The sequence below is a fragment of the Elgaria multicarinata genome, chromosome 5 (genome assembly GCF_023053635.1).
Source record: "Elgaria multicarinata webbii isolate HBS135686 ecotype San Diego chromosome 5, rElgMul1.1.pri, whole genome shotgun sequence".
NCBI classification, from domain to species: Eukaryota; Metazoa; Chordata; class Lepidosauria; order Squamata; family Anguidae; genus Elgaria; species Elgaria multicarinata.
The window spans coordinates 137,137,682-137,161,945 of NC_086175.1; the positions used below are offsets into that span (position 1 = coordinate 137,137,682).

General features: G+C 52.2%; 2 protein-coding genes across 2 annotated transcripts; both read right to left on the reverse strand.

The window, feature by feature from the left end:
* Positions 1-627: 627 nt before the first annotated feature.
* LOC134399697 (olfactory receptor 51G2-like) lies at positions 628-9,235 on the reverse strand. The gene is given in 5 exon segments (XM_063127782.1): positions 628-701; positions 2,675-3,244; positions 3,247-3,521; positions 8,746-8,754; positions 9,042-9,235. Coding segments are annotated over 5 exon segments (1,122 nt in total).
* Positions 9,236-13,841: 4,606 nt separating this feature from the next.
* On the reverse strand, positions 13,842-23,555 carry LOC134399698 (olfactomedin-4-like). Its single transcript, XM_063127783.1, has 5 exons — positions 23,456-23,555; positions 21,599-21,915; positions 18,092-18,304; positions 16,474-16,606; positions 13,842-14,641 (listed from the first exon to the last, which is right to left on the reverse strand). Exons 1-5 carry the CDS (start codon positions 23,553-23,555, stop codon positions 13,842-13,844), a joined length of 1,563 nt encoding a protein of 520 aa, XP_062983853.1.
* Positions 23,556-24,264: the final 709 nt, after the last annotated feature.

Consider the following 24,264-nt stretch of genomic DNA (forward strand, 5'->3'; position numbering starts at 1 on the left):
GAAAATACCAGTTACACACTTGGAATACTGTATGGTTCTCAAAAAGGATATTGCATCCTTGGCCCTAGTCATGGGGACTGGAGAAGCAGCCAGGCCCCGGTCCTAATTTTTCCTCTTTACGACCATCCATGGGTCCTCATCTTCACACATGTACCTGAACAACACATGTTGGGATCTTTCAGCTTGAATCATGCTATGCCATGGGAGAAATTAAGCCGCCCAAGAGGGAGAAAGCATAAAGAGACAAGGAGTTGGATTCCTAACATACACAAATACACCATTTATTACAGAGATAGGCAGAGCAAATACACACGTATTGCGTAGGTATTATTCAGACTGACCTGGCAATAATTTGGTAAAACCCACACGGATGTCAGGGGCTAGAAGAGATCAGGAAAGGAAAGACAGAAGCTCACGAGCGAGGTGGGAAGGGGGGGCGAAGGGAGGGGGATCGTGGTCAGGTAAAAGCGGGAGAAGCCTCGCCCCGTTGGAGAAAGGGGTCAGGATGAAAATAAGGTGGCCCAGATACCGCTGTTTGGAAGGTCAGAGAGGCGAGGAGATAGACTTCGAGAGGGAAAGGAGGCTTAAGGTTCAAAGCAACGTGGTTCTTCCGTGAGGGGTCCGCTGTTACTGGGAGGCCACCCTCCGCAAGGGATCATCAGGATCACGAATGCTAATCTCCAAGCACCCCAGGAAAACGGCTGGGATGGCGGAAACACAAGCTCTCAGCCAGGCTGGGATTCTCCACGAGCCCCATGTGGCATGGAACTCTTCGGCAAAGGTGTGTTGTTGTTTCTTCTTCTTCTTCTTCTTCTTCTTCTTCTTCTTCTTCTTCTTCTTCTTCTTCTTCTTCTTATTATTATTATTATTATTATTATTATTATTTATATAGCACCATCAATGTACGTGGTGCTGTACAGAGTAAAACAATAAATAGCAAGACCCTGCCGCAAAGGCTTACATTCTAATAAAATCATAATAAAACAATAAGGAGGGGAAGAGAATGCAAACAGGCACAGGGTAGGGTAAGCAGGCACAGGGTAGGGTAAAACTAACAGTATAAAGTCTGCACAACATCAAGTTTTAAAAGCTTTAGGAAAAAGAAAAGTTTTTAGTTGAGCTTTAAAAGCTGCGATTGAACTTGTAGTTCTCAAGTGTTGTTGAAGAGCGTTCCAGGCGTAAGGGGCAGCAGAAGAGAATGGACGAAGCCGAGTAAGGGAAGTAGAGGCCCTCGGGCAGGCGAGAAACATGGCATCAGAGGAGCGAAGAGCACGAGCGGGGCAATAGTGTGAGATGAGAGAGGAGAGATAGGAAGGAGCTAGACAGTAAAAAGCTTTGTAGATCAACAGGAGAAGTTTATAGTGGATTCTGAAGTGAATTGGAAGCCAATGAAGAGATTTCAGAAGCGGAGTAACATGGTCAGAGCGGCGAGCCAAGAAGATGATCTTTGCGGCAGAGTGGTGAACAGAAACCAACGGACTGATGTGAGAAGAAGGAAAGCCAGAGAGAAGAAGGTTGCAGTTTCTCCCCCAAAAATCACCCGAGGCGGCACAGCAACCACCCGAGGCAGCAACGGCAAACGCTGGAAGGGAAAACACTGTCTGGTTGAGCCGTTCAGTTTGCGGGGGAGGGGAGGGCAGGGCAGGGCAGGGCAGGGCAGGGCAGGGGGGTTTCCCAATACAAAAGGAAGATGAAGGGTGGGTGGGGACGACAATGCTGGGTCTTGATTTCCCTGCCTTGGACGTTGGGTGCAAAAATATGCTGGCTGCAAAAGGGTGCCCCCCCCCAGGTGCTGGATTCCGAACCTTAATGGGTGCTCACGCTGGTGGGTGGGTGTTCCTCCGCGGTGATGCTTTGACAGGTCCCTCAGCCTTCCCTTTCCCAAACCCTCTAACTGCTCCTCGTCTTCCTCCTAGCGAAAGAACTCTCAGAACCTTTGTCTATTATCTTTGCAAAATCATGGAAGACGGGTGAGGTGCCGGACGACTGGAGGAGGGCTAACGTTGTCCCTATCTTCAAAAAGGGCAAAAAGGAGGAACCTGGGAACTACAGACCAGTCAGCCTGACATCCATCCCTGGGAAAATTCTGGAGCAGATTATAAAGAAGTCAATCTGTAAACACCTTGAAAAACCTGCCCAGATCAAGTTCAGTAATGTACGTCTGCCGTCCTGAAGCGAAACACGAGATCCTTTCAGTGGCTGAAGTCACCACCTGTGAATATGAAGTGGTCATCTTGACTCCTCTATTATGCAGTCATCCTAAATACAGGTTCAGAGCTTCCCCTGTGATCCGCTTCTGAAATCTCTTCATTGGCTCCCAATTCATTCCAGAATCCAATATAAACTTCTCCTGTTGACCTTCAAAGCTTTTCACGGTCTAGCTCCTGCCTATCTCTCCTCTCTCATCTCACACTATTGCCCCGCTCGTGCTCTTCGCTCCTCTGATACCATGCTTCTTGCCTGCCCAAGGGTCTCTACTTCCCTTGCTCGGCTTCGCCCATTTTCCTCTGCTGCCCCTCATGCCTGGAATGCTCTTCCAGAACACCTGAGAACTACCAACTCAATCACAGCTTTTAAAACACAGCTAAAAACTTTTCTTTTCCCTATAGCTTTTAAACTTTGAGTTTGTTCTGACTCTATACTGTTAGCTTCACCCTTCCCGGTGCCTGTTTACACTTCACGTAGAAGACCAGGACGGCACAGACGTGGGAGGCGCAGCTGCTCAGGGCCTTGTGGCAGCCAACATGGCCAGAGGCCGTGGCCAGGACAGCCCTCAGGATCAGGCTGTATGGGACGAGGATGAAGAGCAGATCGGAGCCCATGGTGCGCAGGATGGTGGTGAGGGAGTAGAAGCTGCTGGCCCATGTGTCAGCGCACGCCAGGCGGATCAGGTCCTGATGCAGACAGTATGAGTGGGAAAGAGTAGCAGCTGGACAGACGGGGAGCTTCAAGAGGAAAGGCACAGGAGGAAGTAATTGCAGAGTGCTCCAGAGCAGGAGGGCCACTCCAATCCAGGCCACTCTGGCGGGGGTCAGCAGCGCCGTGTACCTGAGAGGGGAGCAGATGGCCAGGAAGCGGTCCACGGCCATGGCGAAGAGCACGGCCGACTCCATGAAGGAGGAGGCATGGATGACGAGGAGCTGAGCTGTGCAAGCGTGTTTGCTGATCTTGCTCAGCTGGAACCAGAGGACTCCCAGCACGGTGGGCCCCGTGGCGAGGCAGAGGCCCCGGTCGGTGGAGGCCAGTAGTACATGGGCTGGTGCAGCCCCGGTTCTGTCCATATGACGTAGAGGATGGTGCCGTTGCCCAACATGGCTACCAGGTAGGCAGAAAAGATGGGGATGGCAATCCAGCGGTGGGCCACCTCCAGCCCAGGGAAGCCGGCCAGGGCAAAGGCTGTGCTGCTGAGGTTGGCGGGGGGGGGGGCTTCTGCCATGAAGGACTGCAAGAAGTGGCACCTCAAATTGCAGGTTCTTTCAGAGACCTTCCAAGGTCCACCGCTGCTGCCACTGCTGCTGCTCCTGGCGATGCCAACGCAACAATGCTTAATACTCTCGCTGAAGGCATCTTGCCTCACCCATCACGGCAATGACGCTCTTTCCAGACTACGATCCCTGCATTGATTTATCTATGAAACAGGAGTGGAAACTGTGTTAGCATAAGTGTCTCCATTTTTAAAAGGAAACTGTGAAGCAGCCATTAAGCAGCAAATGAGGCATCACGTACGTGAGGATATCTCCTTGAGTGCATCCTTGCATCTGAAACAAGAGCTTCAGCTCCAGTGCTCCTGTGTCAAAGTTAACTTTCTGTAACTTACTGTAAGGCAAAGGGATTGTTTATAGAACAAAGAGGATTGTTTAGCAAAATTAGCTATGCTCCAGTGTTATGTTCTGATTGGTTTATGCTGCTACTAGGCCCTGCCCCTTGCAGGCTCAAATGCTGTGCTGAATTCCCAATGTCTTTGTCTGATTGCTCCCTTTGAAGAGACCAGACCTTGATTACTAATCAATAAAGCGCTTTTGAACCCTCTGTCGCTGAAAGTGTGGAGTCGTGCTTAGGGGCTGTTTGGATTTCGTCCCTGGATGAAAGAACAGTGATATAACAATTGGCGCCTGACTCGGATGATAACCCAGGTTGGATCTGTGCCTGCCAGTGGAACGGAGAGCCTTGATTGAGAGGGAGTGATCGCCGGGAGATTTCTTCTGCCCCTCAGTTGATGCAGTGCACTGTGCAGATATGGAGGCCGAATTGACGGGACCATTCGAGCCAAGGTTACAAAATCGACTCCACCCCGACAGATGGAAGGGAACTAGGCAACAACAAATTGCAGTCAGATGTGACAAAGAAAAGGGTGGAGACGGGAAACGGCTATTTGGTGAGTAAAGCCCCCCCCCAGGGAAAAGAGGGAGTGGGTGGTAACTCTATTGTTCATAGTCTGTATTAGGAAAGAGCTCCCGAGCCCATTGGTTAAGGTTGTTGTCTTTGAATTGAGAAAGCTTTCATTGAAATTGAAATTGAGATTTGAAACTGTGTATGAATGAGTTAAAAATGTTTTGTGAACGTCTTTTTATGTTAGATTGCCCCCTTGTGGATCTTTCGATCCAAAGTTAATTTCAGCTGTGTCATTGGAATCAATTTGCAAACGTAAATGTAGAAATGTAGTTAAGAAATGTACTTCTCAAAGGATCGCTGGCTCCTTGAGTGTTGTTGATGTTTGTACAAAAGTGAAAGAAAAGAATTGTCAGTTTGTGTTTTCCACCCGGCCCAAGTGAAAGAAATTTGATGCTTTTGTTTCCCTCCTATGGCTAGACCCCCCTTCGCCTCCTCCTTTCTGTTGTTTGCAGCTTCAGCTAGAGATAAAGGAGTAACCCTTTCAGTCTCAGTAGAGAAAGAATGTTTGGTTTTTAGCTGCCTTTAAGTTAGGGGTGTGCATGGACCCCCCGCTCCGCTTCACTTGCAGATCCGTGATTTTCGGATTGGGCCACTTCGCCCTGCCCCCGCTCCGCCCATTTCCACTCCGCTCGGAGCTCCAGATCCGGATCGGAGCTCCATTTTTTTCCCCCATAGGGTTGCATTGAAAGCTAAAAAAGTAAACAACTTTTTTTTGGTTCAAGTTAGAAACCTCACGTTTGGCACCATGACACCTCATGGGGGTATACACACTCTCGCCAAGTTTCAAGGCAATCCCATCATCCCCTGATTTTTGGGGAATTTATGAAAATCGGGCACCCCATTCAGACCCCTTGGGATAGCTCCGTCAATTTGCACGTTAGAAACCTCAAACTCGCCACCATGACAGCTTATCCATGTGTCCACATGGATGCCCAGACTCAAGGCAATCCCATCATCCCCTGATTTTTGGCGTGGCTTAACTCACCCCAAATTGTCCCATTCTACAACTATGTCAATTTGCACGTTAGAAACCTCAAACTCAGCACCATGATAGCTTATCCACGTGTCCACATGGATGCCAAGTTTCAAGGCAATCCCATCATCCCCTGATTTTTGGGGAATTTTTGAAAATCGGGCACCCCATTCACACCCCTTTCCATAGCTCCGTCAATTTGCACGTTAGAAACCTCAAACTCACCACCATGAAAGCTTATCCAGGGATACATATGCATGCTGAGACTCAAGGCAGTCCCATCATCCCCTGATTTTTGGGGAATTTATGAAAATCCAACACCCATTCACACCCCTTTCCATAGCTCCGTCAATTTGCACGTTAGAAACCTCAAACTCGCCACCATGACAGCTTATCCAGGGATACATACACACGCCGAGACTCAAGGCAGTCCCATCATCCCCTGATTTTTGGGGAATTTATGAAAATCCAACACCCATTCACACCCCTTTCCAATAGCTCCGTCAATTTGCACGTTAAAAAAACCCCTCAAACTCACCACCATGACAGCTTATCCAGGGATACATACGCCGCACGCCGAGACTCAAGGCAGTCCCATCATCCCCTGTTTTTTGGCGGGGCTTAAACCTGCAGACCTCTCAATGGGGCTATTTCAAAAGAAATCCCAACATGCCATGAATTGGGGAGTATGAATCTTCTTCCACACTTGAAAAATGGATTTGGAACTTCCAAAACTCCAACTGAGCGCAGGAAGGACTTCTCCCCTGAGTCAAAGCCAGACACACACAACATCCCTGCAAGGCGGGCAGGGGAGGAGAGAGGGAAGGCAGGCAGGCAGGCACCAGACATTTCTGGGGGCATAAGGAAGTGAGCCAAGGATAAGCCAGTAATGCATATAAAATGGAATAAATAAATAAATAAATAAATAAACGAAGGAGGGGTGGAATTAAAAGCAGCAGTGTTGCTGAATAAACAACAAGAAGAACTTTTTAAAAAAGGTTATATCTGTCTTTTACCAGTAATAGGGGGACGTGCCCGGGGGAGGGGGAAGCAGCTGCCAATTTGACTGGTCCTAGTAGTGACCAGTCTTTTAAGAAGCAAGGCTGTCCATTCAACTCATGAAAGCCATTGCTCCACCACTAAGAAGTGGAACTGTCACTTCAACTCATGATAGGCATCGCTCCACCACTAAGAGAAGTCGACCACTCACTTCAACTCATGATAGGCATTGCTCCACCGGGTTACTCTCTTTGGAAGGCTCTGATGGCCTTCCAAGTACAGGAGAGAGTGGGGGCACGTCCACAATGAGATGCCCTAGGGGAGCTCATCCCCTTGCACCACATCTTTTCAGTTGTTCCCCTAAGTTAGGGTGGGTAGCAGTGCTGTGTTTCTATCTCTTATTATTGGCTTAGTATATGATTTCACAGGTTGTGTTTGTGCATTTGGTGGGGCTACTGTTTTAAAAAGCACTGGGAAAAGTCCGTTCAGACTAAGAAAGAGAAGTTTCCCAGAATCCCAAGTTACCCGTTTTGCCTATCCCCTCCTCCAACTTTGGGATCATGTGATCATGACCGGGAGTTGACTCTGCCCCTCAGCAATCGAAAAGGTAATCTTTTCCCCGCCTTTACCCTACTTTTTAAAAAATTCTAGCACGCGACCCGCACCACGCAGAGAGGTGAGAGTAGTCTCAAAATGACCCCCATCCACGACTGTCTAAGCACAAGAATTTTCAGAACAATAGCTTCAAAAACAACCCAGTTATCTATGGGCGAAATGTTTCAAGATGGCGATCGGAGCGGTCCGCCTGAAAGAGGAGCTTCAAAAAATGGTCGCTTCTCTTCGCCTTGCTTCTAGGGGTCCGCGGTCCGCTTCTACTCCGCCTCTGGGCAAGGCGGAGCAGGCCAATTCGCTCCTGCTTCTGCGCTTCTAATAGGAGCGGAGCACATGCCTATATAAAACCCTCCACCTGGTAACCCGAGAATTCTGGTGGCCGAAAGTACATGCGGAGGTGGAGCAGTACATCCGGTGATGTGAGACCTGCCGCAGGGCGAAACACCAGACAGGGCGGCCTGCAGGATTGTTGCACCCGTTACCCACACCCTCTGGACCATGGAAGGTTATATCGATGGACTTTATCACTGATTTGCCCTCCTCAGACAGGCACACCACCATCTTGGTAGTAGTGGACCTGTTTTCAAAAATGACTCATTTTGTGCCATGCAGGGGCATTCCCACGGCCAAGAAAACTGCAACGCTGTTTGTTCAGAATATCTTTTGGTTACATGGGTTGCCGGAAGGTATAGTCTCCGACAGAGGCACGCAATTTACATCTCGATTTTGGCAAAGTCTGTTTTGTCTGCTGGAGGTGAAGTTGCACCTCTCTTTGGCGTACCACCCGCAGTCGGATGGGCAGACGGAGCGCACGAATGCCACTCTGGAACAATATTTGCGGTGTTATGTAAACTACCAACAGGACAATTGGGCAGGGCTGCTACCATTGGCAGAGTTTGCTTATAACAATGCGCCCCACACATCGACACAGCAGGCCACATTCTTTGCAAATTATGGGTATCACCCATCCTTTTTCCCCACAACAGGGGTCGCCTCTACGGTTCCAGCAGCAGATAGCTTCATCTAGGAGCTGCAGGCAGTGCAGGCCTTGCTACAGGAACAGTAGGAACGGGCAAAGGAAGCGTATAAGCTGGGGGCGGACACAAAGCGTCAGGAGGGACCGGACTTGAAGGTGGGGGATCATGCCTGGCTCTCTACCCGCCACCTCCCAGTATCCCAGCAAAGTCACAAGCTGGCGCCACGGTTTATTGGACCTTTCCGAATTGTGGCGTAGATAAATCCAGTGGCCTTTCGTCTGCTGCTCCCACCATCCATGCGGATCCACCCAGTTTTCCATCATGCGTTACTGGCACCAGTGGTGCCAGGACACTTCCTCCGATCCCAAAAAAGGCCCCCGCCTCCAGTAATGGTGGATGGGGAAGAAGAATACGAGGTGGAGGAGATTCTGGACTCAAGACTGCGCAGGGGACGCCTGCAGTACCTGGTGGACTGGCAGGGTTATGGGCCAGAGGAGCGGTCATGGGAGGACGCTACACATGTGCATGCTCCAGATCTGGTACGACGGTTTCACCGGTGGCATCCCGGGAAGCCGCAACCCCCTGGTTTTGCGGGGGAGGGCCCTGGAGGGGGGGAATAGTGTTCGGAATGTACTCAGGGAGGCCTCCTCGGATGAGGATGAGGAGAAAGCACTCCTGCAGGAGAGGGAGTGTCTGCTCCCACAGTTGAGCCAGAGGTGGGCTCGCAGAGGGAGGAAGATCCCAGAACATAGGAGGTGCCAGAGGCACAGGTTGACCAGGACCTAGCCTTACCTGAAGTTCCTAGGGAGGTGGAAATAGAGCCGCCCAGTCCTCGGGAACGCCGATGGCACAAGCGAGCGGTACAGCTGCAGTCAGTCAGAAGGAGTGTGCGCGTGCACAATCGGCAGAAGAGGAATGTGATGCTTAAATAGCAGGCTGATGTGATAAGGCACAGCTGAGGGAGAGGGCGGAGGTCATCTGCCTGGATTAGAAAAGGAGGAAGCGGGATGCCTTGCGCTTCCTGGCAGACACCTGGGATAATTTCTAGTAGCCAGCCTGTGCCATGCTCTGACCCTGCGTCACCGGACCTTGCTTCTTCCGTGTGGATCCCGCTCTCGACCTTGGCCTGATTTACATCGCTTCTCCGTCTCACTCCTGCCATCGACTTTGGACTGTATTTACATCGCTTCTCCATCTCGCTCCTGCCCTCGACTTCGGACTGTACTGACATCGCTTCTCCTTCCTGCTCCTGCCTCCCTGTGACCCCGGACCGGCTGACCATGCTTCCTGGCTACGTGGATCCAGTGGATTATCTTGGTCTCGGACCTGACAACCCTTGCTAAAGCTCCTGTTCCAGATGCTGCTGAACTGAGCTCTCACACACTGAGACTCTGAAACCTGACCCTGCTACTTGCTTATCTCATTGTTGTGCTGGCTAAGAGATTTATTAGCCGGTTAATGGGAATTGCCTAATAAAACACTTAAACACAGATACCGCTTGTGGCTGCCTTCCTAACACAACTTCGTAGCCAGTCGTTCATCCGGAGTATTTTTCTTTCCCTTTCTAATCCTCTTCCAAGAACTGGGAAGATGGATGAGAAAACTACCTTGGCCCCAAAGTTCTTCAGTTTCCTTCCCAGAGCTTCAAAGTCTGAAATGATTTCTTCGTAGCTCTGCTTGGTGACATCATTTGTTCCCACATGGATGAGAAGAAAGGGGTATGTGTCCGTGGGCTTTATGAGCTTTGGTAACCCTTCAGTCACATCTCTAATCTGTGCTCCTGGGAGACAGCACACCTGGCGAGTCCATGGGTCTTCACGACATACTTGGGTTTCAATCCCACTCAGCAGGGAGTCTCCCACAATGACTACTCTTCTCTTTTCCTTGGTTGACCTACCTTCTGCCTCTTGTTCATTGTTGCACGGTGTCTGCTGTACTTCTTCCTCTGCAAACTGTCCTTCAGACTCATCCTCCAGAAGCTGGAAGCAGTTGCTTAATTCTAATGGTTCCAGCGGTGCAGAATGCCTTCTAGTTCTTCTGCTCCTAACTGTCACTCTTTCCCAGAGAGTTTCCTCTTCATTGGCTTTCCTCCCCTCAGCATACTCCACTTCTGCTTCAGCTGGCTGTTGCTGTTCAATCTCTTGTGCTTCTTGTTGCTGTTGCAGTTCCACCGTTCGGTCTAAGAACTCCTCGTCTTCTCTTATTCTTTGGAGGGTGGACACTCGCCGCTCAAGTCCTCTCACTTTTTCTTCCAAAAGTGCCACCAGCTTGCACTTGTTGCAGGTATACGCCATGTTGAGCTCAGGCAGAAACACGAACATTGCACACCCTTTGCAGGTCACCACCTCTAGGGGCTCCTTTCCATCCATATTGTCGATTTCTGCTTTGTTTTTTCCTGATCTTGGTTTTTTCTTGATCTTGGTTTTTTCCTGAACCGATCTCCCTGGTGTCAGAGGCTGCATTGTCCGTTTTCATCATTGCTAATGGAATTAAATCAAGATGCCTGTGGTGGAAACCTGCACTGCTCCATAACAGGGCTGAGTCCATTCTTTAAGACAGAAGGAGAGCTCCTCACAAGGAGGACAGAGGACTTCTGAGCCTCACTGGACCTGCGCCTTCTGTCCCTGGACGCTTCTGCCTTGGACGGAGCCTTCCGTGGGTCCGAGAAGCCTGCTTTCAAAGGGCCATGGGGCTGCACTGGGATCGCGACCACCAAGAGCCAGGCGTGTGTTGTGCGGGTTCTTCAGCTCTGCTTCAAGCCAGGGAGCCGAGAGGCACAGGGGGTCAGTGGCAGTGGCCGAGTGCCGCTCTTCCCCCTCTTCCCTTTTCCTTGTGGGGGGTGGGGGCCCGCCATGCCGTGTCCCGTTCTGCCAAGGAGGACACGCTCCAGCTGCAGTGCCTGATGCTGATGCCAGCTGGGGGTGTTTCTGGAGGGGGCACTTGAGCCATGGGGATACACCGGGAGTCCTCAGCCAGTAGCAGAGGTGGGGAAACCACGGAGGCTCAGAACAAGTGCCGGTTGGCTGCAGCCCGTGCTATCAAGCACTCCCAGGAGTGCCTCAGGGGAGCAAGCGCCACGATCCGTATGGGGCTCACTGGTCCCGGGTTAATTCCTCCAAGGGGCAGGTGCTGGGATTGTGCAGCCACCTGCCCCGTCATGTGGTCCCGGTACATGCAGCCATCAGCTGAAGAGTGCTGGTGGTAAATGTATCTTGGACGCAGTACAGAGCCAAGCTACCAAACTACTCCTATAAACTTGCATGGACACAACTGAAAAGTCCATGCCTTCACCAACGTGCTTAGATGAACGAAAAAGTTTTACGGCTCCCCACAACATCCTGCGAGAGAGTGGAGCCCATCCAGTCTCACACCTCTGTGGCAAGTTTTGGTCTCAAACTTGCTACAGGGTCCTAAGTTCCTCCCCTCCCCAGGAGTGAATGGGTGGAATTAAAATGGAGGATCTTTGGGAAGGAGCAATCTCCCCCCCACTTCCCCTATTGACCCCGGCCCGTGAGAAACAAAGCAATGCAAAGTCACAGGTCCGAGTGCTCAGGCTGTTGGCTGAGAGGTCCCGGAGCCCTGGGGTTCAAGAGTCACATGAGCATCCCATTGGGCTCCTGCTCTACGTCACTTGCCACACATGCGCCAGCTTGCCCCCAATTTTAGAAATAAAACCATGCTTTTGCTGCAGCAGGGTGGCGTTGGGTAATTTCAATGCAGGAGGCAGTGGGGGCTTCCCGGGGGCCATGCAGCTCACCAGGTCCGCCCCCTGCTCCTTGCCCAGCTTCACAGGCATGACGCTGGAGTGAGAACAGACAGAGGAACAGCCACAGGGCTTGTCTATACGGCTTGTTTATCCTGACCTAAATGCACATATTCACATTTCAAGACACATGACACAGCCGTCCATTCGCTGTAGCGCCTGGTTTTTAATGCAATAATGCGCATATTTACATTTGTGATTTAACACGACTTTTCATCAACGAACGAGTTTGCACCACATCATAGTGGCCTCGCTCCAGCAGGAAAAGTCAGGGTCCCTGACTTCCCCAGTGGGCAGCTTTGTGGGACAACCCTGCGGTGGCTGTCAGGGTAGCTCCTGCATCGTATAGCCAATGTAGTGCCACCACACACCTGCCGTGGGCTTTAGGTACATATAGGGAGCCCCCAATTCCAGTGCTGGACAGAATAAAGACTTCAGATCTCAGAAGAGAGATCAGCCTTAAAACTGGGTGTCTCTTGTCAAAGTGGGAGAGCCAGATTTGTCATAGAATCATAGAATAACAGAGTTGGAAGAGACCTACAAGGCCATGAAGTCCAATCCCCTGCTCACTGCAGGAATCTACCCTAATGCATCCCTACAGTGCGGGAGAGCCCACAACCTCCCTAGGTAACTGATTCCATTGTCGTACTGGTCTAACAGTCAGGAAGTTTTTCCTGATATCCAGCCAGAATCTGGCTTCCTTTAGCCTGTTATTCCGTGTCCTGCACTCTGGGAGGATCGAGAAGAGATCCTGGCCCTCCTCTGTGTGACAACCTTTTAAGTATTTGAAGAGTGCTATCATGTCTCCCCTCAATCTTCTCTTCTCCAGGCTAAACATGCCCAGTTCCTTCAGTCTCTCTTCATAGGGCTTTGTTTCTAGACCTCTGATCATCCTGGTTGCCCTCTTCTGAACACGCTCCAGCTTGTCTGCGTCCTTCTTGAATTGTGGAGCCCAGAACTGGACGCAATACTCTAGATGAGGCCTAACCAGGGCCGAATAGAGAGGAACCAGTACCTCATGCGATTTGGAAGCTATACTTCTATTATTGCAGCCCAAAATAGCATTTGCCTTTCTTGCAGCCATACCACACTGTTGGCTCCTATTCAGCTTGTGATCTACAACAATTCCAAGATCCTTCTCGTTTGTAGTATTTCTGAGCCAAGGATCCCCCATCTTGTAACTGTGCCTTTGGTTGTCAATGAAGTAGAGGAGGTGCTAAGAAGAGTCAGGCCGCCACGCCATGCCCATCCCCAGCCAAAAGAAAAAAGGGGGAAGCCTGGTTAACAATCCCTTGCAGCTCCTCATGGTGCCAGGCAGCGCACTGCATTGCTTGCTGTTGCAATGGCCCTCCACTTCCTTGCTGCTCCATGAATCACAAGGCGCATCTATGCACAGAGCATGTGTGTGGAGCTAGGCTCCCCAGCTATGGGAACGGCTTTTTAGGTGACTCTGTGGGCGACTGGTCCAGCAGATGTAGAAGCAGGTTGGAAGTTGCCACCCCGTCCCCAACCCCCCAGAGGAAAGGGATGAGAAGGCCAGTCAGAACAACTTGGAGGGTGGGTGGGTGGGTGTGGGATGCTTGGGGGCACGTCTGGCTAGTTTGCACGCGCCCCAGTGACCCAGGAGCTAATTCTTTTTGGCTGGTTGCTGCTGGAGAGAGAGAGAGAGAGAGAGAGAAAGAGAGAGCTCGCTCATCTGTGTTTACAAAATCTCCCACTGGTCAGCTTCACAGGATGACCTCACTGGATTCTAGTATGATGAGAGAGGGAGAAAAATGTCTCCCCATCCATCTTCTCCACACTCTGCACCTCTACCATGTCTCCCCTTAAGTAAGGCCCCTTAAACGCAATTGGGTTTACTTTTGATACATCAACATTACTCACTAATTGCCCTCATGAACATTACGGCTGAAGGAGACGTTTGCAATTTTATTTTATTTACTGTTATGATTTATTTTTGCCATTATGATTTCACATCCACATGAAACACGCAGCTATTTTTGTGTGTGAAATGTGTTTCGTTTGGTTTTAAATCACAGACATGATTGTTCAGTAGCAGAGAAAGGTGATTTGCCAGAAAGAAAAGCCAAAAAGCCAAACCGAGTTTATCAGCAGAGCCAGGGGGTCACGGGGCGGCCCATCGGAAGCCCACTTGGTAATTAATCAAGAAGCCATCATTGTAGACATAGAGCTTGTGGTCTGCGGGGTGGTAGTTCAGACCCTGCACCGTACCAAACGGTTTGTCCATCAGGATGCTGACCCGACCCTCCTTCCCAGTGCGGGTGTCAAAAGTATAGAAGATCTCTTCTTGCTTTGTGTTATTGGAGCGAGTGACGTAAAGGACCCCACAGATGATGAACGCGCTGGACACAGAGGGCTTGTGCTGCTGCGTGTACCAGGTCTTCTGCACTCCCAAGGTTTCCTCGTTGAGCTTGCTAATCACTATGTTACCGGTATTTGCCTCTGTGGAATAAACAGCCCATAAGTCGGTCTCATCCACGAGGAGGTCTATGTCTTGCCAGGCTACCCCGGCGTAGGAGAAGCGGTTGTTGAAGGCCGCCCCTGGAAGCTCCTTCCTCAAAACCACCGAGTTAGATTTTAAATCAAATTTGCACACGTTATTGGTGTTATAGCAATTAAAGTACAGGAAATGCTTATAAGCAGTTGCTCCAGTTCCTTGCCCATATTTGTAAGCAAAGGTCTTAGACGATCTATTCAACAATAAATTATCATAGGAAGAGTAAAGATGAATATGCTGCATGAGTCGCGTATCATCCAGAGCGGACACCCAATAGACTTCATTTTCTGGGTTGTCAGGCGAGTAGTCTTTGCCCCAAACTCCGTACGGGTAGCTAGGTCCTCTCCAGTTCCACTGGATGGGATAAGGCTTGCTGATGTTGAAAAGGCCACCATGGTTACAGGAACCTGGAATGAAGGGGGAGTAGAAGAGGGCAAAGAGGTTACGTCTGGAACCACCGGGAGGGCCCCCTGGTCCCAGCAGCACACGGGCCGAACGACAGTCAGGCAACGCAAATCTAGGGAAGCGGTGCTGGTAGCCATTGATAGCCTTCTCCTCCAGGAATTCATTCAACCTCCTTTTAAAGCCATGCAAATGGGTGGCCATCACTACATCTTGTGATAGTGAGTGCCAGAGTTTAACTAGGTGCTGTGTGAAGAAGTCCTTCCTTTTATTTGTCCTGGATCTCCCACCAATCAGCTTCAAGGAAAGTTTATGTTCAGGCCCAACTCCTCCCTCCCAGGGCAAATACATGCAGCAACTCTCCCACTTTGAGGCCCACCCTCGCTCCCTCACTCCCTCGCTCCGTCCATTTCGTGGCTTGCTTGCCTGCCGGCCCCTTAGCTGGTATTCATATATATGACCAGTGAGGGAGGAAGCAGCAGCCAGGCACCTCTCCACCGTGCCTGGGTCCATCTCCAGCTGAGAGCCCCCTCCCTCCTGCTGTCACCTGTAACTGCAGAGGCCACCAGTGAGGGAGGAAGCAGCGGCCAGACACCTCTCCACCGTGCCTGGGTCCAGCTCCAGCTGAGAGCCCCCTCCCTCCTGCTACCAACTGTCACTGCAGAGGCCACCAGTGAGGGAGGAAGCAGCAGCCAGGCACCTCTCCACCGTGCCTGGGTCCAGCTCCAGCTGAGAGCCCCCTCCCTCCTGCTACCAACTGTCACTGCAGAGGCCACCAGTGAGGGAGGAAGCAGCAGCCGGGCACCCCTCCACCGTGCCTGGGTCCAGCTCCAGCTGAGAGCCCCCTCCCTCCTGCTGACAACTGTCTCTGGAGAGGCCACCAGTGAGGGAGGAAGCAGCAGCCAGGCACCTCTCCTCTCCACCGTGCCTGAGTCCAGCTCCAGCTGAGAGCCCCCTCCCTCTTGCTGTCAACTGTAACTGCTGAACTTTCCAACTAAGATTGTAGTGCCTGAATTTGCTTTCCTTTTCCCCCTCCTCCTCCTCCCTCCCAATCCCCTTTCCTTTTGTGTCATGTATTTTAGATTGTAAGCCTGTGGGCAGGGACTGTCAAGAAATACCTTTGTAAGCCGCCGTGAGAGCCTTTTTTGGCTGAATGGCGGCATAAAAATCCTTAAATAAATAAATAAAATAAATAAATATTCTGCTCAGTGTTGCCTTTCAGTAATTTCACCACGCCTGGGAATGAAGGGGAAGGGGCCGTAGTTCTTTGGTGCAGCCCCTGCTTTGCACGCAGAAGTCCCCCGCTTCATTTCCTGGCATTTCCACGTCGGGCTGGGAAAGAACCCCGTGCGTGACACACCCTGGAGAGCCACTCAGGAGAAGGGCTTTCTCTACACAAGGCTCTTCATTGGCTGTTAATCCACTTTCAGCTCTGCTGCAGAATTGAGATCTGAGTACTGCAAGAGGAGCGCTTCTGTCCCGGCTTCCTGCTAAAAGCCTCCTATGGAAGCAAAGCTCCAAGGCGAAGCTCTAGGCAGGAAGACAGAATCACACAGCCTCATTCATGGGGCTTTCGGCATGGCCCAGACCAGGCCACCTTCGGCTTATAGCCCCTCCTGGGCTTTCCTACCCTTCTTCCATGATTCTCCTTTCTTACCAGAAAACGACTGCTTGGGAGGAAAAGACACGACAGCCACAGAAGGGCCTTCCGATGAGGAGCGCTGGGAGCCCCCCCGCCTGGGACCACCCAGAAACGCCGGCAGTCCCAAGCGGAGCTCATCGCCCTCCCTCCCCCCCCGACTACCTTCCCTCCATGGTTAGGAGCAGCCTTGCTGACCTGGTTGAACGGATTCCGGATTTTCACACTCCTTCAGCCTTTGCTTCAGAGCCACAATCTCCCGGCGAATGGCCAGGATGTTGTTCTTGTCCAGGCTTTCCAGATGAGTCACCATCAGGCTGATGTTCTTGATCTGGAGGAGGAGGAGGAGGAGGAGGAGGAGGAGGAGGAGGAGGAGGAGGAGGAGGAGACAATGTAGGGAGCAGCTGGTACATTTGTTGAAGGCACCCAATGGCCACCTACTGGCCTTCCCTTCTTATTATGCACTCTCAAAATAAAGATTTTGCCAGATTGCCTCCACTGACACACTGGACTGATGAGAGAGGCAGGTGATGATGTGATGGTCAATGATAGAATGATGGGCCCTAGAACCTGAAAGGCTTCAGAGTCATTCTTCACATTGGAGGAATAGAGGGCAGGAGGAGGAGAAGCCACGGCTGATGGCAGGAGAGATAGACTGACAGAGCAGCTGGAAGAGTTCCAAAGGCCACCCAGTCTACCCCCGTGCTGGGAGTCAAGGGCAGCCATCCCTGAGTCCCAAGCCCCCCACCAGCCTGAACGTTTCCTCCCCTGTGGCTGCCCTGAAGAACAGCCCTCCTTTGAAGGGGTGGTTTGCATTAGGAGGAGTTCCCCTTCAGGTGCCCCCATTGGTAATTGGGGGCGGGCAGCAATAATGCAGCTCCCCAAAGGAAATGAAGAGTCTTCTGGCACAAACGTACGGTGACCTAAACTTCCATGGAATGGATTCTAGTAGGGGTGTGCACGGACCCCCCACTCCGCTTCATTTTAAGATCCGCCATTTTCGGATCGGCCCGCTCCGCCCCGCCCCCACTCCGCCTGTGCCCACTCCGCTCCGCTCGGAGCTCCGGATCCGGATCGGAGCTCCGGTCCCCCCCCATAGGGGGGGTTACCGGGCCCTGCCGCCATCGCCGCCCATGCAGCGACGGTGGCAGAGCCCAGTAAGGAGGAGGGGGGCCTTACCTGCCTCCGTCCGTGGTCCGTCGCCGTCTTCAATTGAGCCCGTGGTTCCACCAGCAAGTGCGGCCCAGACTTCCTGCTGGAACCACGGGCTCAATTGGAGACGCTGACGGACCGCGGACGGAGACAAGTAAGGGAGAGGAGGGCGGGGGGCGTTACCGGGCCCTGCTGCTGTTGCCGCGTGGGCGACAGCGACAGCGGCAGGGCTCAGTAAACCCCACTTACCTTTCCGGCGGAGCTCCGGATCGAGGCGAATGATCCGCCTTCACCTCGATCCTCTTCGCCACGCTCCGCCGGCCCCCCAATCCTCTTCGCCTCCGCCTTAAGGGCAGGCGAAGCCCCCCGCTCCGCTACTGCTTCTCCAGTCCAATTAGAAGCGGAGCACATCCCTAGATTCTAGCCCACGAAAGCTTCTGCCGTGGGAAGGTTTAAGGTGTCACGAGACTCTTGGTTGACTTTGCCGCAACAGACTCGTAGAGCTACTCTCGGAAACGCCTGCAAAAGGGGAATGAGCACTGCAGGGACTGTGGAGTTCCTGGAAGAGCTTCAGGGAGAAGGGATGCATCTCCCTTCGCAAGGGTATCCGGACCGCCTCCCGAGTCCAGGCCTCACTGAGAGAGGCAGGGAGCTCCAGGCTCACCTCCACGTAGAGCTGCTGGATGACCACGTTGCTGTCACCCATGGAAACCTTGAGCTGGCTGATCAGGGTCTCCATCTCCTGGATTTCCAGCTTCAGCGTCCCAAAGCCCAGCTCTGTGTAGGATACTTGGCTCTTGTGCATGTGCTCCACCCGCTCCGTCAGGTTAAGGATCTTCTGCCCGTAGCCATTAATGACTTTAATGTACTTCGTCATCTGTGAGAAGAGAGGGAGAGAGAGAGAGAGAGAGAGAGAGGGAGGGTGGGAGAGGGAGAGTGGGAGGAATTGAAGTGCATCCCCTTTGCTGGGTACACCAGGTTGGACTGAACTGTCAACCATTCCCTTGATGTATGAGATAGGAAGCCCCCTCCTCCTCCTCCTCCTCCTCCTCCTCCTCCTCCCCCATCTTGTGGTATGGTTCTTAAAGCCAAGGGCAGCTTTGGGCACTGTACCATTGCCATGCTGGTTGGATTAAGAGAATGAAAGTAGGACAAGATTATTCAAGAGTATGATTTTTAAATAAGGAATGGAGGAGGCTGAGAAGGAGGGGTGGGGTAGGCTTCCAGAAACAGGCTGATGCTTCTCTGAGCCTAGAGGGCTTCAGAGAGGCAGGAAGGGCAGGTGGCAGCAGGGAATGAATGGGCAGAAGAGAGAAAGAGCAGAGCAGCCGTTGATGGTGGCAGTGCTGGAGGCCACGTGATGCTCAGCCTTGCAGGGCTGTGGGCTGTGGGGCACACAATGTGAGGGGGAGCTCAAGAGGGCACGGAGGTTGGCTGGTGAGAGCTGTGATGGGGGAGGTGGCGATTAGGGCTGTGCATTGCCTCGGATCCAAATCCCGAATCTGAGGTGAATCAGGGTGACTCAACGGGCCTTGAAACAGGTCCAAATCAAATCCAAACTGGTCCGAATCGGCACGAAGTCAATTGGCACGGTCCGAATGGATTCAGGTTGCTCGGAATCGATTCAGATCTTTTTTCAAGGGCAGACAGCCTGTCTGTGCTTGCAATGTTTTTGTTGTTGTTGGAACAGGGAGGGGGGACTGAGGAGTTTGGAGGGGGAGGAATGCTGTTAAGTGACAGCTGGCTTTCACCCTTCTCTCACTGATGTCGCTTGCCTCTTTTTCTCTTTCTGCATGTCTTTTTTTTAAAATAATAATAATAATACATATGTTAGCCGTTAGTGTCCTTGTTCCAATCCTTCCTCCTTCCTCCATTTTTTCCCTGAAAAAAGAGCAAATTTTACCAGTTCATTACATGAATACAACCACACCAATCTGTCTGAAATTTGGCAGACATGAGAAAGGGAGAAGAGACCGGGTGTCATTAGGAGAAGATGAAGTTAAGGAACAGAGCAGCAGGAAGTAATGGACAAATATTTACTGATTGAATTACCTCCGGGGTCCCTTACAATTTGGATACTCAGAATAAAAGTGATAGGGGATCACTCCCCACAACACACACACTGTACTCCTTGAATGGGTGACTTTTTTGTTCTACATGGGCTGAGGGGGTGGGAGGCAGGTGAATCTGGGGGAAGGGTGAATCTAAGGCTTCCTCTACACTAAGCAGGATATTCCACTATGAAAGCGTATGAATCAGTTCCCTAGGGAGGTGCTGGGCTCTCCCACACTAGAGGCCTTCAAGAGGCAGCTGGACAACCATCTGTCAGGGGTGCTTTAGGGTGGATTCCTGCATTGAGCAGGGGGTTGGACTCGATGGCCTTGTAGGCCCCTTCCTTGAAATAAGTGCGGTGATCACTAGAAGCCAACATGGATTTGTCAAGAACAAGTCCTGTCACACAAATGTGATCTCATTTTTTGACAAGGTAACCTCCCTTGTGGACTGTGGGAACGCTGTGGACGTCATACATCTTGACTTCAGCAAAGCTTTTGACAAAGTACCACGTGACATTCTGATTAACAAACTAGCTAAAAGTGGGCTAGATGGAACAACTATTAGGTGGATTCACAGTTGGCTACAGAATCGGACTCAAAGAGTACTTATCAATGGAACCTTCTCAATCTGGGGAGAGGCAACAAGTGTGGTACTGCAGGGATCAGTCCTGGGCCCAGTGCTCTTCAACATTTTTATTAACGATTTGGACGAGGAGGTGCAGGGAACGCTGATCAGATTTGCAGATGACACAAAATTGGGTGGGATAGCTAATACCCTGGAAGACAGAAACAAACTTCAAAGTGATCTTGATAGGCTGGAGTGCTGGGCTGAAAACAACAGGATGAAATTTAATAGGGATGAATGCCAAGTTCTACATTTAGGAAATAGAAACCAAATGCACAGTTACAAGATGGGGGATTCTTGGCTCAGAAATACTACAAACGACAAGGATCTTGGAATTGGTGTAGATCGCAAGCTGAATATGAGCCAACAGTGTGATATGGCTGCAAGAAAGGCAAATGCTGTTTTGGGCTGCATTAATAGAAGTATAGCTTCCAAATCACATGAGGTACTGGTTCCTCTCTATTCGGACCTGGTTAGGCCTCATCTAGAGTATTGGGTCCAATTCTGGGCTCCACAATTCAAGAAGGACGCAGACAAGCTGGAGCGTGTTCACAGGAGGGCAGCCAGGATGATCAGAGGTCTGGAAACAAAGCCCTATGAAGAGAGACTGAAAGAACTGGGCATGTTTAGCCTGGAGAAGAGGAGATTGAGGGGACTCATGAGAGCACTCTTCAAATACTAAAAGGTTGTCACACAGAGGAGGGCCAGGATCTCTTCTCGATCCTCCCAGAGTGCAGGACACAGAATAACGGGCTCAAGTTAAAGGAAGCCAGATTCTGGCTGGACATCAAGAAAAACTTCTTAACTGTTAGAGCAGTGCGACGGTGGAATCAGTTACCTAGGGAGGTTGTGGGCTCTCCCACACTGGAGGCATTCAAGAGGCAGCTGGACAACCATCTGTCAGGGATGCTTTAGGGTGGATTCCTGCATTGAGCAGGGGGTTGGACTCAATGGCCATGTAGGCCCCTTCCAACTCTGCTATTCTATGATTCTATGAAAGTGGTATATAAAAGGCAGGAGCCACACTACTGCTTTATAGCGGTACTGAAGTGCACAGACACCTGATGGGGCGCTTGGACACACCACTTTCATACCGCTTTTTGTGTGTGTCTTGCTTTGACTCAGGGGATAAGTCCTTCCAGCGCTCACTTAGACTTTTTGAAGTTCCAAATAAATTTTTCAAGTGTGGAAGAAGATTCATATTTAGGTTTATCTACTCCTCAATTCATGGCATGTTGGGATTTCCTTTGAAATGGTCCAGGAGATGTGGGGGGAGGTTGAGATCAGCCGTAACCTCCTATGTGAGAGAACAATTTGTTCTGGAGTCATCATCAATGGAAGGTTTGGGTTTCCCAATGAATTGAAATATAAAATGTTTACCTCATACTTTTCATTGTGCAGCCACACATTTGGCGTTTGTTCATTAAGAGGACAACGTACCCATTAAAAGGACGACATCAAGAGCTTTCTTTCTTTTTTTCTTTGTTTTTACCTTGGTGAGCTGTATGTCGCACCTCTGGGTGAGCGAGCGTGCCTGCACCTCCAGAACCTCCACCCGTTTGACTGGGAAGGCATCCTGTGGCACGAGCACAGAGCAGTGGCAGATCCCACGGTCGTCCACGGACCCATTGATGCTGGAAACCACCTGCAAGAACCAGGCGGCGGATGACTTGAGTCCAAGGCGCAAGAGCCCCATGCAAAGGCCCAGACGGCGTACAGAGAGGCAGCCGCTGCCCTCTAGCGGAGCCGTCGAAAGCCCACCTGGCTGGTTCTCTTCCTCTGCCTGCTGGGAGTGGTAGTCCAGCACATCTGGAGGGCACCAGCTTGGGGCAGGCTGGTCCAGCAACAGGACATGGCCCTCCTCCCCCCTTAGACGGCAAGGATGGAAGGGAGCCTGCGGGGTGGGGGGACCAGGGGGGGATGTGTGTGTGGAAGGGCTGTGAGCCCAGTTCTGAGGCTGAAAACGAATTCCTGGGCTGAGCCTGGGCTCGGGGGCAGCCGGGTTCCTCGGCGACGCGTCCCGTGTTCCCCTCTGCTGAGCCACTGCCTGGCACCCAGGTCCAGCTGGGGGAGCTTTGGGTTCAAGGAAGTGGATCCTTCCAGCTCAAGGTCTGCCCGGCCCTGCTGCAGCCCAACAGTTAGCGGGGGTGGGTGGGGGTGCCCCTCCTTCCCCCTCCCCTTCCCACCGCCTCAGGTGCTGCTGAAGCTGCCCAGGGCAGCCGCCCTCCCCACTCCTGCGTCCATCAGGCTGAGCCACAAGATCCATTCTCCCAGCTGGGGAGCAGACATTGCTTCCTGGCGTTGCTCCTGGAAAGAGACCCTTGGAAACGACGACGCTGCTTCAGGCAAAGGCAGGAGGGGCTAGCAGGAGAAAACACAGGCACCCCTGAGTCTCTCTGGCATGTTGGCTGCCCCCCTCCCCCTGTGGTGAGATATCCCCCCCCCACATGCTCTGAGGAGGGCTTTGTGCCTCCCTTGCAATGGGCAGGCGGTGGCCAGTGTGGGCACGGCGTACGAGCCGTCTCGTGCAGTGGCCCTGACACTGGCAACTTGCCCCGGTCGTGATGAGAGGAACATGCAGTGGGCGCCAGGGGTGCTGAAAATATCCCCCATCATCCCTCACCTTTGGCACTCTGGCTGGGGCTGACGGGAGTTGCTGTCCAACCATGTCTGGAGGCCCTCAGTTCCCACCCCTGGCCTAGAGGCCCCCTGGAGCCTCTGTGCCCCCTCCTGGAAATGGAGCCCCACACCGACAGCTATGGCGGGATGGGGAGGTACGGACGGAGGCCCCGCTTGTCTCGGTCGCAAACACACGTGGCACGAGTGGCCAATTCCGTTCTGCGTGGGGCAGAGGCGTGTCTTGCCGTGCATGGAAGAGGAGTCAGCGAACGATGGGGACGGTGCGCAGGGCTGCCTCCAGCCCCTGTCGCCATCACCCACGGGACCCTCTCCTTACCTCACTTGCTAGGGCAAGGCCGGTGGTCGTACGGGCAGCAGAGAGGCCACGCAGAAGGAGCAGCAGCAGCAGCAATGGGCCGGAGCCAGAGCCACCCATCTTCTCTCCACGGATGTTGCTCCTTGTGGAAGGCAAGCCACGCCACGCCGCCGCTTTATAGAGACTCCTGGGAATGCCCCCAGTTGATCTCGTTTCCCTGCCACGTCCGCTGTTGAGATCCGCTTCCAGGAGAGGAGATGCTTAGGTCAACACAACAGGTTGCAGCCAGCAGGCGATGCACGGGGTCCCAGGGTGTTTACAAACACTCATAAATCAGCCAGGGCACAAATGGAGGAATGCACACGGTGCTGCCATCAAGCCCTGACAAGATCTAGCTTGTTCCAGCCTTCTGACCCTCCCAGGAGCCTCTCCCGCCTTCACGTAGCTCGGCCGTCTCTACCCTGCTGCCGCCACCACTGTGCAATCGCAGAACACCCGCCAACTGGCCCGACATGTTGCGGACACGTAATCCCCCAGCTAGCCTGGGCCTCGTGATGGATGCTGGGTCACAGTGAGCGGCTGAGCCAGTGAACGTTCGCCAAACCCCGCCCTCAAACAGTTTCCTCCGACCAACATCCCCGCCTGGGCCCATCCTGAATGCTGACCCTTCTCTCTCCCTGGCCCTGGGTGGCGGTGGGCCTGCCCTTGCTTACCGGCAGCCTCCCAGCCTAAAAAGGATCCTCCCATGAACACAGAGAGACGCAGACCCAGGGACCAGACCCCGTGGCAGACGCCAGCGCCCACTCTGTGCCCGTATCGACTCCGGCAGCACGATCATTACAGGGCCTCAGAATGCCATCAGGGGCTCACAGACTGGGTCATCGTCCAGTGTGATCTATGCCATCCTTGGCCAGCAACGCCCTGCTACACTCTACATCGCACACATGGGCCAATCTTTACGGCAACAAACAAATCCCAGATCAGGAATGGCCATGTTCGGAAACCAGTGAGAGAACACCTTGGACTCCCAGGACCCTTGTCAATGGCCTTAAGGTGGCCATTCCTGGACAAGGGGATTCCCATGACACTGGATCAGTTGGGGCCCTAGGGTGGAAAGGCGCTGTGTCAGGAACAGTGTGGACTTTGCAGCATTCCGTCAAGTGGTAAGTGAAGACTCTTCCATTGCCACAGATCCACGGATTGGGTGGGGGGTGCAGAACAGG

What these genes read in the sequence shown, in the direction of transcription:
- LOC134399698 (XM_063127783.1), bottom strand. Translation starts at nt 23,555, where the DNA reads ATGTCGGGCCAGTTGGCGGGTGTTCTGCGATTGCACAGTGGTGGCGGC. An exon ending in GCGACATACAGCTCACCAAG is followed by an intron (nt 18,305 to 21,598) that starts GTAAAAACAAAG and finishes CTCTTCTCACAG; the next exon opens with ATGACGAAGTACATTAAAGT. An exon ending in TCCAGCAGCTCTACGTGGAG is followed by an intron (nt 16,607 to 18,091) that starts GTGAGCCTGGAG and finishes CTCCTCCTCCAG; the next exon opens with ATCAAGAACATCAGCCTGAT.